The sequence below is a fragment of the Triticum aestivum genome, chromosome 5B (genome assembly GCF_018294505.1).
Source record: "Triticum aestivum cultivar Chinese Spring chromosome 5B, IWGSC CS RefSeq v2.1, whole genome shotgun sequence".
NCBI classification, from domain to species: Eukaryota; Viridiplantae; Streptophyta; class Magnoliopsida; order Poales; family Poaceae; genus Triticum; species Triticum aestivum.
The window spans coordinates 71,825,059-71,840,612 of NC_057807.1; the positions used below are offsets into that span (position 1 = coordinate 71,825,059).

The following is a 15,554-nucleotide window of genomic DNA, read 5'->3' on the forward strand; positions in this document are numbered from 1 at the left end:
CTACGCACGCTTGACGTTCGCTTTACCTAGAACAAGTATGAAACTAGAAGTACTTTGTAGGTGTGATAGGATAGGCTTGCAAGAAAGTAATTAAAGAATGCGTAAATAAAAGCTAGGGGCTGTTAAGATAAAGACACAACTAAAGTAAATATAGCAAGTGTGGAAAAGTGGTGGTAGGAGTTGTGGAATTGTCCCTAGGCAACTGACTATGTTACTAGACCGATAATCGTTATTGCAATTCTATTTGAGGGAGAGGCATAAGCTAACATACTTTCTCTACTTGGATCATATGCACTTATGATTGGAACTCTAGCAAGCATCCGCAACTACTAAAGATTCATTAAGGTAAAACCCAACCATAGCATTAAAGTATCAAGTCCCCTTTATCCCATACGTAAACAACCTACTTACTCGGGTTTGTGTTTCCGTCACTCACACAACCCACTATAAGCAAATCATAAACATATTGCAAACCCTACAGCGGGAATCCCTGAAGCTTGCGCGACACGGAGGGCACCATAGGACAACACCAATAATAAAACATGCAACTCAAACCAATCACGATCATCAAATAGCCATTAGGACAAAACAGATCTACCCAAACATCATAGGATAGCCATACATCATTGGGAAATAATATATAGCGTTGAGCACCATGTTTAAGTAGAGATTACAGCGGGTAAGAGAGAGGTTACACCGCTGCATAGAGGGGGGAAGAGTTGGTGGAGATGTTGGTGAAGATGGCGGCGGTGTTGGTGAAGATGATGGTGATGATGATAGCCCCCGGCGGCGTTCCGGCGCCACTGGAAGCAAGGGGGAGAGAGCCCCCCTTCTTCTTCTTCTTCCTTGGCCTTCTCCCTAGATGGGAGAAGGGTTTCCCCTCTGGTCCTTGGCTCCCATGGCTTGGGAGGGGCGAGAGCCCCTCCGAGATTGGATCTATCTCTCTATTTCTGCGTTCTCTGCGTTGGCTTTTGGCTCTGTTTCACCGTTTCGCGTATATATGGAGATCCGTAACTCCGATTGGCCTGAAATCTTTTCCGTGATTTTTTTCCGAATATTATCTTTCTTGCGGCAAAAGAAGAGCATCAACCGCCTTTCGGTGGGCTCACGAGGGTAGGCCGCGCGCCCAGGGGGGAGGGCGCGCCCCTGCCTCGTGACCACCTCGGGCACCGTCTCGCGTGGATTTTTCTTCTGGAATTTTCCATATTTTCCAAAAATAAGCTCCGTCCGTTTTTATCCCGTTTGGATTCCGTTTGATATGGATATTCTGCGAAACATAAAACATGCAACAGACAGGAACTGGCACTGGGCATTGGATCAATATGTTAGTCCCAAAAATAATATAAAAAGTTGCCAAAAAGTATATGAAAGTGAATAATATTGGCATGGAACAATCAAAAATTATAGATACGACGGAGACATATCAGCATCCCCAAGCTTAATTCCTGCTCGTCCTCGAGTAGGTAAATGATACAAAAGAATAATTTTTGATGTGGAATGCTACCTAGCATAATCTTGATCATATATCTAATCATGGCATGAATATTAAGACACGAGTGATTCAAAGCAATAGTCTATCATTTGACATAAAAACAATAATACTTCGAGCGTACCAATAAAGCAATCATGTCTTTTCAAAACAACAAGGCCAAAGCAAGCTTATCCCTACAAAATCATATAGTTTGGCCATGCTTCATTTTCGTCACACAAAATGCCCCCATCATGCACAACCCCGATGACAAGCCGAGCAATTGGTTCATACTTTTTAACGCGCTTCAGCTTTTTCAACCCTCACGCAATATATGAGCGCAAGCCATGGATATAGCACTATAGGTGGAATAGAATATAATGATGGAGGTTATGTGGAGAAGACAAAAAAGGAGAAAGTCTCACATCGACGTGGCTAATCAACGGGCTATGGAGATGCCCATCAATTGATGTCAATGCGAGGAGTAGGGATTGCCATGCAACGGATGCACTAAGAGCTATAAGTGTATGAAAGCTCAACAAAAGAAACTAAGTGGGTGTGCATCCAACTTGCTTGCTCATGAAGACCTAGGGCATTTGTGGAAGCCCATCGTTGGAATATACAAGCCAAGTTCTATAATGAAAATTCCCACTAGTATATGAAAGTGACAACATAGGAGACAATCTATATGAAGAACATGGTGCTACTTTGAAGCACAAGATATGAGACTCACTACATGAAGAACATGGTACTACTTTGAAGCACAAGTGTGGAAAAAGAGATAGTAACATTGCCCCTTCTCTATTTTTCTCTCATTTTTTTGTTTTTTTTGGGCCTTCTCTTTTTTTGGCCTTTCTCCTTTTTTTATTTTTTTATTTTTTTATTTTTTTTATTTTTTTTCGTCCGAAGTCTCATCCCGACTTGTGGGGGAATCATAGTCTCCATCATCCTTTCCTCACTGGGGCAATGCTCTAATAATGATGATCATCACACTTTTATTTACTTACAACTCAATATTACAACTCGATATATAGAACAAAGATATGACTCTATATGAATGCCTCCGGCGGTGTACCGGGATGTGCAATGATCTAGCGTATCAATGACATCAAAAAACGGACAAGCCATGAAAACATCATGCTAGCTATCTTACGATCATGCAAAGCAATATGACAATGAATGCTCAAGTCATGAATATGATGATGATGGAAGTTGCATGGCAATATATCTCGGAATGGCTATGGAAATGCCATGATAGGTAGGTATGGTGGCTGTTTTGAGGAAGATATAATGAGGCTTATGTGTGATAGAGCGTATCGTATCACGGGGTTTGGATGCACCGGCGAAGTTTGCACCAACTCTCGAGGTGAGAAAGGGCAATGCACGGTACCGAAGAGGCTAGCAAAGATGGAAGGGTAAAAGTGCGTATAATCCATGGACTCACATTAGTCATAAAGAACTCATATACTTATTGCAAAAGTTTATTAGCCCTCGAAGCAAAGTACTACTACGCTTGCCCCTAGGGGGATAGATTGGTAGGAAAAGACCATCGCTCGTCCCCGATTGCCACTCATAAGGAAGACAATCAAAGAAACATCCCATGCTTCAAATTTGTCACACAACGGTTACCATACGTGCATGCTACGGGACTTGCAAACCTCAACACAAGTGTCTCTACAATCCACAAGCACCCACTAGCATAACTCTAATATCACCATCTTTATATCGCAAAACTATTGCAAGGAATCAAACATATCATATTCAGCGATCTACAAGTTTATGTAGGATTTTATGACTAACCATGTGAATGACCAATTCCTGTCATCTCTCTAAAAAGATATAAGTGAAGCAAGAGAGTTTAATTCTTCCTACAAAAGATATGCCCACGCTCTAACAAATATAAGTGAAGCAAAAGAGCATTCTACAAATGGCGGTTGTCTATATGAAGAGAAACTGGCAATCCAGACTTCAAATGATATAAGTGAAGCACATGAAGCATTCTATAAAGCCACACTCAAAAGATTTAAGTGAAGTGCAATGAGCATTCTATAAATAAACCAATGACTATCTCATACCAGCATGGTGCATAAAAAAAAAAGAAAAACCTAATTGCAAAAGACGCTCCAAGACTTGCACATAATGCATAAACGAAACGAATACGAAAACATCCGATACTTGTTGAAAAAAGAGGGGATGCCTCCCCAGCATCCCCAAGCTTAGACGCTTGAGTCTTCTTGAATATTTACTTGGGGTGCCTCGGGCATCCCCAAGCTTGAGCTCTTGCCTCTCTTCCTTCTTCTCACATCGAAACATCCTCGATTAGACACTACATCCACACAAAACTTCAACAGAAAACTCGGTAAGATCCATTAGTATAATAAAGCAAATCACCACTCTAAATACTGTTGCAAACCAATTCATATTTTGTTTTTGCATTGTGTCTACTGTAATATAACTTTTTCATGGCTTAATCTACTGATATAAATTGATAGTTTCATCAAAACAAGCAAACTATGCATCAAAAACAGAATCTGTCTAAAACAGAACAGTCTGTAGAAAACTGAACATCCACCATACTTCTGGTACCCCAGAAATTCTACCAAAATTAGGAAAAATAAACAAGTTGTATAGCAAGACAGTGCAAAAAGAATCAGAACCAAATGACATTCCAGGTAAAAATGTAAAATCGTGCACTTTAGCCAAAGTTTCTGTCCTGCACCGTACAAACCAACAAGCATTGTAAACATCCTAAAGGCAAACCTTGGCACATTATTTTTATAATACAATGGAATTGTACAAGGGGATAATTATTTTTGTTGAAAAGTTTCTATAATCAAGATTCACAAAGTTGTCGTGAGCATGAACAAAGTCCACGGCTAGCTCCCACTTCAACAATGCTTGTCTTTCTCACTTTCACTTTCCTTTTTGAAAAGTTTTTAGGTTTCCCTCTTTATTTTTGTTGTTTTTAAACTATATGAAAGCACTCAACAGAAATGAATGACTCTCTAAAACTTCCGGGTTGTCTCCCTGGCAGCGCTTTCTTTAAAGCCATTAAGCTAGGCATATAGTGCTCAAGTAATGAATCCACCCGGATCCCAAGGTATATCAAAGCCAATTTTAATTAACAATGATTTGTAATTTAGTAGTGAGCACAAAGTAACATAAATCATGTAATGACAAAGTCTAACTCTCTTCCTATGCATCGGCATGTCATAAAAGAACAATTCATGCACACATAGTAAAGGCCAATGCATAGTATAAACAGTTTCTTGCAATTCTATCGTATTGGAAACATAAAGAGGCGGAGATATAGTTCCTCTCTCATAATAATTGCAAGTAGGAGCAGCAAGCACATGCATATTACATTCATCAAAATCATCATGTGTAATAGTAAAAGGCAACCCATCAATATAATCCTTAATAAGCACAAACTTCTCCGATATAGTGTAGTCGGGAGAATTCAAAAAGATAATAGGACTATCATGCGTGGGTGCAATAGCAACAATTTCATGTTTAACATAAGGAACTATAGCAAGTTCATCTCCATAATCATAATTCATATTGGCATCTTGGCCACAAGCATCATCAAAAAGGGATATTTCAAAAGAATCATAGGGATCATAACAGTCATCATAGCAATCATCCTTCGGTAAGCACGAAGGAGAATTAAACAATGTATGAGTTGAAGAGTTACTCTCATTGGAAGGTGGTCACGGGTGATCAATCCGCTCTTCCTCCTCTTGTTCTTCACTCTCCTCCCCATCTTTTTCATCCAATGAGCTCATAGTTTCATCAATTTCTTCTTCCATAACTTCCTGCAAAATATTAGTCTCTTCTTGGACAACGGAGACTTTCTCAATAAGTGCATCAATTGCATAATTGTATTTATAATTCTCATAGCAATATTTGAGGATAGCTAAATTTTCAGATCTATTAACAACATCATCATAATCCTCAAACTCTTTACACATAGCTTCAATTTCATAAGCACCCATAAAAGCAACAAATTCTTCTATTTGTTCCACATCATAGTAATCATATATACCATTAGCATAAGAAGCTAAGGTTTTATTATCATTAAATTTGCATGAAAAGGGAAGGTGCGGAGAATTCATCCTAGAGCAACAAGTATAATCATATTCCACGCATAATTTCCAAGCGTACCACTTCAATAAATGAATTTGATCCCATAATAGTTTCCTTTTTTGTGTTAAGCGATAATCCCTAAAGTATTCACGTTGATCCAACGTTACTCCCATTATAAAGTTGAATAGGGTTTTCTCAGGATTATCAAAGTAGTATATAATATCTCTCGCATAATGAGAATCGAGGGTTTTAGGAGTTACCCCATCCTCATGAGTAGACACTACACCTAATTTTTTTGGTATTTTGCGTTCCATATCCATAACTAAAGATAGAGAACAACTAAGAACAGCAAATAAAAATTACTTAGTGACAAAGCAAACAAGCACACACGAGAATATTCACCCCACGCTATGACTCCCCGGCAACGGCGCCAAAAAAAGGTCTTGATAACCCACAAGTATAGGGGATCGCAACAGTTTTTGATAAGTAAGAGTGTCAAACCCAACGAGGATCTAAAGGTAGAATAAATATTCCCTCAAGTTCTATCGACCACCGATACAACTCTACGCACGCTTGACGTTCGCTTTACCTAGAACAAGTATGAAACTAGAAGTACTTTGTAGGTGTGATAGGATAGGCTTGCAAGAAAGTAAAGAACGCGTAAATAAAAGCTAGGGGTTGTTAAGATAAAGACACAACTAAAGTAAATATAGCGAGTGTGGAAAAGTGGTGCTAGGAGTTGTGGAATTGTCCCTACGCAACTGACTATGTTACTAGACCGATAATCGTTATTGCACTTCTATTTGAGGGAGAGGCATAAGCTAACATACTTTCTCTACTTGGATCATATGCACTTATGATTGGAACTCTAGCAAGCATCCGCAACTACTAAAGATTCATTAAGGTAAAACCCAACCATATCATTAAAGTATCAAGTCCCCTTTATCCCATACGTAAACAACCTACTTACTCAGGTTTGTGTTTCCGTCACTCACACAACCCACTATAAGCAAATCATAAACATATTGCAAACCCTACAGCGGGAATCCCTGAAGCTTGCGCGACACGGAGGGCACCATAGGACAACACCAATAATAAAACATGAAACTCAAACCAATCACGATCATCAAATAGCCATTAGGACAAAACAGATCTACTTAAACATCATAGGATAGCCATACATCATTGGGAAATAATATATAGCGTTGAGCACCATGTTTAAGTAGAGATTACAGCGGGTAAGAGAGAGGTTACACCGCTGCATAGAGGGGGGAAGAGTTGGTGGAGATGTTGGTGAAGATGGCGGCGGTGTTGGTGAAGATGATGGTGATGATGATAGCCCCCGGCGGCGTTCCGGCGCCACCGGAAGCAAGGGGGAGAGAGCCCCCCTTCTTCTTCTTCTTCCTTGGCCTTCTCCCTAGATGGGAGAAGGGTTTCTCCTCTGGTCCTTGGTTCCCATGGCTTGGGAGGGGCGAGAGCCCCTCCGAGATTGGATCTATCTCTCTGTTTCTGCGTTCTCTGCGTTGGCTTCTGGCTCTGTTTCACCGTTTCGCGTATATATGGAGATCCGTAACTCCGATTGCCTGAAACCTTTTCCCTAATTTTTTTCCGAATATTATCTTTCTTGCGGCAAAAGAAGAGCATCAACCGCCTTACGGTGGGCTCACGAGGGTAGGCCGCGCGCCCAGGGGGAGGGCGCGCCCCCTTGCCTCGTGACCACCTCGGGCACCGTCTCACGTGGATTTTTCTTCTGGAATTTTCCATATTTTCCAAAAATAAGCTCCGTCCGTTTTTATCCCGTTTGGATTCCGTTTGATATGGATATTCTGCGAAACATAAAACATGCAACAGACAGGAACTGGTACTGGGCACTGGATCAATATGTTAGTCCTAAAAATAATATAAAAAGTTGCCAAAAAGTATATGAAAGTGAATAATATTGGCATGGAACAATAAAAAAATTATAGATACGACGGAGACGTATCACCGGCCCTGCCGGGCAGGGACGTCCCAGAAGACGGCGCACGCCGAACCAGACGGACCAGGGGAGGGCCGGCCTCTAGCAGGCGGCCGCCCCCCTCCCTCGAAGCTCGTGCGCCATTAACCTGAAGAGACCAGGTGTGGCTACAGTGATCTCCCACCAGGCTGCAGGGACTGTAGCCACACTGAGATCACCAAGCCAGCGTCATTAGCAGCGCGGCTACAATGACCAGCCGCCAACCAGACCCGCCAGCAGCGGTGACGGCCTGTCGGTTCCGTACCAGACCGGTCGGCGGGGTCCACCAGGCGGCGGGCCCCAGTAGTCGGCGGAGAGGCCGGAGGCCGGAGGCGCTGACAGCCGGACCCGGCAGCCGGCCAGATTACCATTGTACCCCTGGGGGGTAGGCCTATATAAACCCCCCAGGGCACCATGCAAAGGGTTCCCACCCCATTAGACCTAGCCACACACCTCGGGCAGGAGAGAGCTAGCCTTGCCTTCTCCTTCCTCTAGCACACAGCTCGAGGAGCAACTTGTATCACTTGTGCCTTTAGTGATCATGTGGAGACCCGGCAGAGCAGGACTAGGGGTGTTATCTCCTAGGAGAGCCCCGAACCTGGGTAAAGTCCGCCGGCGTTCGTGTCTACGCCTCATCCCACTTCCGGGCACCGGGGACGTTCTACTCGTTCCCACCATGATAAGCCATCTCTTGGCATATGTCACACCCGACCCCCGACAAGGGTCTTCTACTACAGGGCCTATGGGCCGGACTGATGGCTAGTGTAGAACTGAGAGGCGCCGGGCCGGTTATCAGCAAGTTTAAGGTGAGGCACCTCTAGGTAACACAGTTGAGCTGCTCCTTATGTAGTCCATATTAAAATATCTAAGTATAATCAAATTTAGAATAAATTGGATTATTTTCCGTGTGTAAATGAAGTCCGGCCCCAGTACCGGCTCAGCTGCAACAACATCGCCTGCGAATCCAACTTGGCCCTCCACATCCAGAACTGGAATGTGGTGCCCGCGAGATTAGAACTGATTAGTTTCCATCACGGGGAAATCGTTGATTGATATGTATCCATCTCAACCGTGCTAGCGCAAATCACGGGGCCGGCGATTTTTAAAACGAGCGCCGCGCGCGCTCGCCGCCACCGACGTCAGGCGCTCCACGGGGTTCCGGAGGCGCATCAAAACGGCGACGTACGGGATCACCTCCTCCGTAGAAGCCGCCGCCGGAGCGTCGTCCTGTCCGCTCCCGAGTCCCGAGCAACAAACAGGTTAAACATGGCATCTTTCTCCTGTTTATTAGAGGTTTCTTGTTGCATCGCAGCCTTGGAACTTTGCATGACCAACGCCAGACACGCGTCAAGTACAGATCGAGTAAGGTTTCTACCATGGCAAACCTTGAACACACACTGCCTTCAGTGGTCGACGGCCTTAAGCCGGCGCAGAGGAAGGTTTTGTTCTGCTCGTTCAAGAGGAATCTGGTGAAAGAAACCAAGGTGTGTGTATGCCAAGCACTTCTTGAATATCTGTTGATCTGGAATTAATCACCATCACATGGCACATTTCCTGAACTTGTTACCTTCATTGGCTGCATGCATACAGGTGTCACACTTGGCTGGTTATGTGGCAGAACACTCAGCGTATCACCATGGCGAGCAGAGTCTAGCCAACACAATCATAGGAATGGCTCAAGATTTTGTCGGCACCAATAATATTAGTCTTTTGGAGCCCCGCGGCCTGTTTGGTACCCGGTGGGTTAGCTTTGTAATTAAAACCCAAGTACCTTATATGCTGTCAAAGAAAAAACGAGTTCTCATGCTTTCTTTGTGTGTTTACATTCATCCATTTCATTTCAGGGGGGCAAAGATGCTGCTAAAGCTCGGCACATCTACACCAGATTAGCACCGATCACCCGTTTAATTTTTCCAAAGGATGATGATCTTCTTCTCAACTATCTGAATGAAGACGGACAGTCCATTGAACCCAGTTGGTAGTATTCCATCATTCATCCTGGCAATTAAATGGATTGATTTTTGTGCACCTAAAACCTGCCACCTTTTCTTCAGGTACATGCCAATCATTCCCATGGTTTTGGTCAATGGAAGTGAAGGCATTGGGCCTGGATCAAAAAATTATATCCCAAGCTATAATCCTAGAGACGTTATTGCTAATCTGAAAAGGTTGCTAAACGGAGGCACTGTGATACAAATGGACCCTTGGTACAAGGGGTTCAAGGTCTGTGAAATGCTCTCACTAGCATAGTTCTGTTACATTATCGACAGTTTGACTCCTTAATTCGGCAATTACTTTTTGATTCAAAATTTCTGTCCATAACCTTATAGGGCTCTGTGAAGAATGCAAGAGCGAAGGCAGCTGGTGTCACGTATACCATCACCGGTGTTATAGAGGAAGTCGATGGCACCAAGCTTAAAATTACTGAGCTTCCCATCCGCAGTTGGACTGTCGATTACAAAGAATTTCTTGAATCCATGTGTCCTCAAAGTGAACAGGAAAATGGCAATGAGAAGAACAAAGGCAAGGGCAAGGTCAAGGTCAAAGAACCACCGTTTCTAGTGGTAGGTAGTTGTTCAAATAGTTCTCTCGGATTTCAGTTTTTTTTTAACTTTCTTCAAATTGCAATTTTTTTGCAGAAAATTAGATCACAATGTGATCATGCGAATGTGGAGTTTGAGGTGATCATGAGTGAGCAAAACATGAATATTGCTAAGAAAAAAGGCTTTGAGAGCAAATTCAAGCTGACAGCCACAATAAAAACAACAAACGTGAACTTGTTTGACTCAGATGGTAGAATTCGAACATATGGCACCCCAGAGGACAGTGAGTATCTCCAATATGGAACTGTATGATAACTACAAACCCCTTCTCTTGTGGTTTTGAATCTGAAATGCTGTTAACTTTTCAGTACTTAAAGAGTTCTTCCAACTGAGGCTCGAATTCTACGCCAGAAGAAAGGTACATGTTTAATTTTTCCCTCTGTAATGTACATGTGAGAACCGCCACAATAACTAATTAATGCTGTGCAGGCAATAATGTTGCAAAATATAGGGAACGAGATATTGAAGCTTAAGAACAAAGTGAGGTTTATCCTTGCTGTTATTTCCGAGGACATCATAGTCAATAACAGGAAGACGGCCGAGCTTTACCTGGAGCTTAAGCAGAAGGGGTATGAACCTTTCCCAGAGAATCTGTTTACGTCCGAGCCGGTTCCCGCAGGAAGTACAGAAGAAGTAGATGAAGAAAATGAAGAGAATCCTGTTGAAGGTGCAGCAGGAGTTACTGCGAGTGATTATGAGTATCTTCTCGCAGTCGCAATTTTTACCTTTACTGAGGAGAAGGCACAGGAGCTCATCACACAAATGAATAAATTAGAGGCCGAATCTGAAAGCCTGGGCAAAGCAACTGCAGAAATTCTTTGGCTGGGAGAACTTGATGCCCTTGAAAAGGAACTGGACGTAAGCTCTGTTTTTATCTCAACAATGTTCTGCTTGATGTTATGTGTTTCGCCTCTTCTCACTCGCTTATTTTGATACAGGTGCTTGATGGAAATTCTGAAGTTTTAGAGGAGGAAACAACCCGTAGGCCGGGAAAAAACTCCAAAGGCGAGAAGGCTTATAATCCTGACTTGTCTCGAGAACATAGTGGTAAGGCCCACATACAATGTTTTGTGTTTCTCCTTTTCGCAAAAGAAAAAATGTTTTTTGTTTCTCCAAATAAAATGTATACTCTTAAACAGGATGTCCTGCTGCCGAGAAGCCAAAGACTGCCATCAGGAAGAGGGCGCCTGCTCGGAGCAAAGATATATTCAAGCCTACCGGCGACAGCAATTCCAGTGCTCCTTCTCCTGAGAAGAAGGTGCGAAAGCTGAGGATCTCCCTCTTCAACAAAAAGAGCGGCTCGGTTTCGCAGAGAGTCGCGAGCACTTCAACAGGAGTAGAAGATGCCGAGGCTCCTCCCTCGGGCAGCCTTGCTCAGCCAGTTACACTGAGAAGGACGGCAAGGGAGGGGAAGGCGAAAGCAATCTGCATCGATTCCGAGAGTGACGATAGTGTCTAGTTTATGAGACGTTTTTTTTTTTGCCAATCTGATGCATTGGTGCTTGGCTGCTTGCTCAGGTTCATATCTTATGCGCGTTCTGTGTTATGTTAGGCTGCCCAGACATTCATCAGTGAGACAATCTTTCTGAGACTTGTCCTTTCAGAATCTGGTATCACCATTTCTGTCTCTCAAATCAATCCACTTGTGACATTTGACACGTTGGTTACCTTATTAAAACGTTGATCATCCATCAACCCGTACACACCTAGTGCTTTTTTCTTTCCTTTTGCTGAATGTTCTGTTGTGTGCGTGCGTGCGTGCAAAGCGGATTGGGATTTCAAGCACTCTTGTGCTCTTTTGGTTCAGACGTGCCGTCCTTGTCTAACTACTAGTGTACTCCTATGCTTCCAACTCTTTCTTTGAGAAGAATGGTGAGTGCCAAGCATGATTGTTTTCGGTCTTTCTGAAGAACAGACTGTTACTCCCTTCGTAAAGAAATATAAGAGTGTTTAGATCACTACTTTAGTGATCTGTACGCTTTTATATTAGTTTACAGAGGGGGTAACTTTTAGGGATTCCAGTCACATATTTTGTGTCTTTTCTGACTCGTGAGCCCCATTCTGAGGTATGTTCTCTTAGGCCTTAGCCTTTACGCAAGAGTTTTTCAATTTCTCCTTTTAGTCTGGTGCAAGCTGTTCCTATGGCTCTGCCACCGACGTAGGCTTCCATGCAGGTCTCTTCACCACACCACCATCACATCCTGTGTCGTCCACCTGCGTTTCTGCCCCGCCGGGGAAACTATCGAGCACCTGTTCTTCGCGTGCCCACACATGCATTGTGAACATTTAGAAGATGGTCCTCCTTGGTGCTTCGCGGCAAGCCTCCTGCATTGACCACCTCTTGGGCACCGACGTCATGCCTGCTCCTCCTGCCTAATCTCAAATGTCCTTGTCGCAGTCGTGGGGGCACCTGGAAGAGTCAGAATTAATGCCTCATCATCTAAACCAAATTTTTTGAAGATCGAATAGGGTATAAGATTTACTACGGCACCACAATGAACGGGCATCCTAGCAACCGGTGATCCATTAATATGATCTTTGAGGTACAATGGCTTTAGTTTTGTTTCACCAATTCTTTTGACTTCTCGAAGATGGTGTTCTTAGGGCAAAAATGCACCTGAGCCACCTCCCATTCTTCTCTAGTACGAAATTCGGCAGGTAAGTAATACATCATATTAATATCCGTACCTTCTCATGGCCTAAATTCATTATCCATCATCTCATCTTCATGTCCCAATGTGTGCACTGGACTTGAAGTTTCTTTGACTGGAGGGGGTGTGATATGTGGTGTGGACGATATAATAGGGCCTGCATCATCCTTTTTTGGTGATGTAGGTGGTGTTGTTGCAATTAATGTGGAAGCTACTGCATTCTCTTTTTTGTTTAGACTTCCATACTTGTTTTGCGAGTGCCATGGCCTGGATTTCATTGAACAATTTGTCCCTTTGCTTCTCCGCTTTGTGCTCTACCTTATCGTGATTCCTAATGCGTTGCAATATCGTTTTATGGTCTTAGTTAAATCAGGAGGACACCACTTAGGTTGTGTATAATTGGGATTCCTAGATTTGGCCTTGCTTGTGCTAGCCTCATGACCATAGTCATGGGACCCTACTGGATCGAAATTATATCACCATTAGAATTAGTCGGATTATCCTCAACAATCGGCCCTTTGATCTTCTTTTGCCTTTTGGAATGTGAAATTTTAGCATTAGGTGACTTAGCATACCACACATTGCCCCCAGTCCTGCTCTGATTGTATTATTGTATTGGGGGTGTACAAAGTACAAGTTGTCTACCAGAAGATGTAATGTGCGTTCTACGAGCATGGCTCCCTCGGTTTATATAGATATCGGGGATCCTAGGGTTACAGGGTCCTAGTCGGTTATGTACGAGGAGACAAGATTCTCCATGAGTCTAGCATCTTAGAGTATACGTCTAGTCTTCTGGATCTTCCTTGTAATCATTATGGGCCGCCCGAAGTGGCCCAGGACAGAACCAGCATGGGGGTCCTCAGCCCGGACCACCAATATATGAGTCTGTATGGTGAGAGACCCCCTAGTCGGGACACCATCAGCCAGCGTGAGAGTTAGGTGAGCTGGCAGAGCAGCCCATTCGTCGGCGCGAGGAATTCCTCTGCTGCCTCGCTAGTGAGATTGCCACCACCGCGCCCTTCCTTCCTCCTTCCATATCTCATCTTAATCTATCTCATACTCTCTCAGGCTCTCTATATGTGTAGCAGCATGTTGTATCGGCAGCTACCAGCAAGCACTCCGTCGCGCCACTCCGACCGCTCCCGAGCGCTGCCATGGCCAGCCTCCTCTCCCAACTGCCGGGGCGCCTCCCCTTGGGATTCCCTGCGCCAATGGTGAACCTTCCATCTCAGTTTAGTCCATCCCTTTCTTTTTTGTGTAATTGGGCAATGCACATTTTTTGAAATTTTTGACATGGCATTTTCTGAATCTGTCCAAAGGCAATTTTAAGAGATAACATCCCAAAATGATGGAATTTTTGCAAGTAATCATGGCACAATTTCCCAAAAAATATGGTTCCTGAAATCCATGAAATACCAGGCACATCCCAAAAACCATGGCAAGTTTAGGTGGAAGTGATGACAAAGCATAATGGATCATGTCACTGTTTTGTCGGCGGAGACGATGGAAAAAGTATGTTGTCATGCTTTTGGTATTTTAGGTTCCCATGGTTGGAAATAGAAGAAAAAATCAATGACATTTTATAGATAACCATGGCATTTTGGTAGAGAAACCATGGCATTTTGTAGGAACCATGGCATTTTTGTGGAGTACCATGGCATTGTGTAGGACCCATGGCTTTTATGTAGAAACCATTTCAATTACAATGTATGTACCATGGCAAATCAAACATGTCTTTGATGGCAACTTCCTTTTTTAGAGAATCATTGCACTTTTTTTTGTAGAAACCATGACATTTTTGTTGCAGGAACCATATGGCATTTTTTTTAGAAACTATGGCATTTGCAATGTATATACCATTAAGTCATATTCATGAAATTTTTTGTTTTCCATAAAATTCCTGAAAATAACATGGCATGTCCCAAAAACCATGCCATTTTTTGCAAAGTATCACAAATCATGTCACTTGCTTTTTTTTGTCGGTGGAAGTAATGGCAATAGGTTATGATTCTTTGGCATTTTTTAGGCTTTCATGGTGGGCAATTGAAGTCAACACAATGTCATTTTTTTGTAGAGAACCATAGAGTTTTTTTTTCTTTTTGTAGAGAACCATGACATTTTTTAGAGAACCATGGCATCATTTTTTTTGTAGAGAACCATGGTGTTTTTGTAGAAACTATTGCATTTACAATGTATATGTACTATGGCATTTCAATGTATGTACCATGGTATTTTTTTGGGAGAACCATGGCATCTTTTTTTTGTAGGAACCATGGTATTTTTGTAGCAACTATTGCATTTACAATGTATATATTCTATGGAATTTACAATGTATGTACAACGGTATTTTTATTTTTAAGAGCATGTCATTTTTGTTATTAGGAGGTTGGCGTTTTTGTTATTAATAGCATGACATTTTTACTTTAAAGAACATGACATTTTTTATTACATAGAGTGTGATTTGTTTTTTTATAAGCATTGTTTTTTAATTTGGGTTTTCTTCTCTTTTTTGCATGCTTTCCTTTTTTCTATAGGTTGGGAGTAGATGGTGAGCTTTTTTCAAATGCGCACAAAACTTTTATTAGCACTAGAAAATACCCCGCTTGTTGCTGCGAGAGTCGATTATGATATTTTCAGTGATTTGATTGTATGAAACGTCCATATTTGAATTAATAATACATAACTTAAACTGAAAGTGAATATCATATATATTATATTTGATTAATGTATATTTAAAATAGTTTGAATAT

At 42.5% G+C, this 15,554-nt stretch overlaps 1 protein-coding gene across 3 annotated transcripts; it reads left to right on the forward strand.

Moving 5' to 3' along the window:
• The first annotated feature begins 8,561 nt into the window (after positions 1 to 8,561).
• LOC123110473 (DNA topoisomerase 2-like) lies at positions 8,562 to 11,809 on the forward strand. 3 transcript variants are annotated; one of them, XM_044530998.1, is made up of 10 exons: positions 8,562 to 8,809; positions 8,908 to 9,034; positions 9,141 to 9,528; positions 9,605 to 9,773; positions 9,881 to 10,114; positions 10,190 to 10,376; positions 10,462 to 10,511; positions 10,583 to 11,011; positions 11,092 to 11,200; positions 11,293 to 11,809. In XM_044530998.1, exons 4-10 carry the CDS (start codon positions 9,609 to 9,611, stop codon positions 11,610 to 11,612), a joined length of 1,494 nt encoding a protein of 497 aa, XP_044386933.1. In that variant the 5' UTR covers positions 8,562 to 8,809; positions 8,908 to 9,034; positions 9,141 to 9,528; positions 9,605 to 9,608; the 3' UTR covers positions 11,613 to 11,809. The 3 variants fall into 3 exon arrangements, with proteins under 3 accessions (XP_044386933.1, XP_044386934.1, XP_044386936.1); XM_044530999.1 differs by having other exon boundaries at positions 9,881 to 10,090; XM_044531001.1 differs by having other exon boundaries at positions 9,141 to 9,289; positions 9,644 to 9,773.
• Positions 11,810 to 15,554: the final 3,745 nt, after the last annotated feature.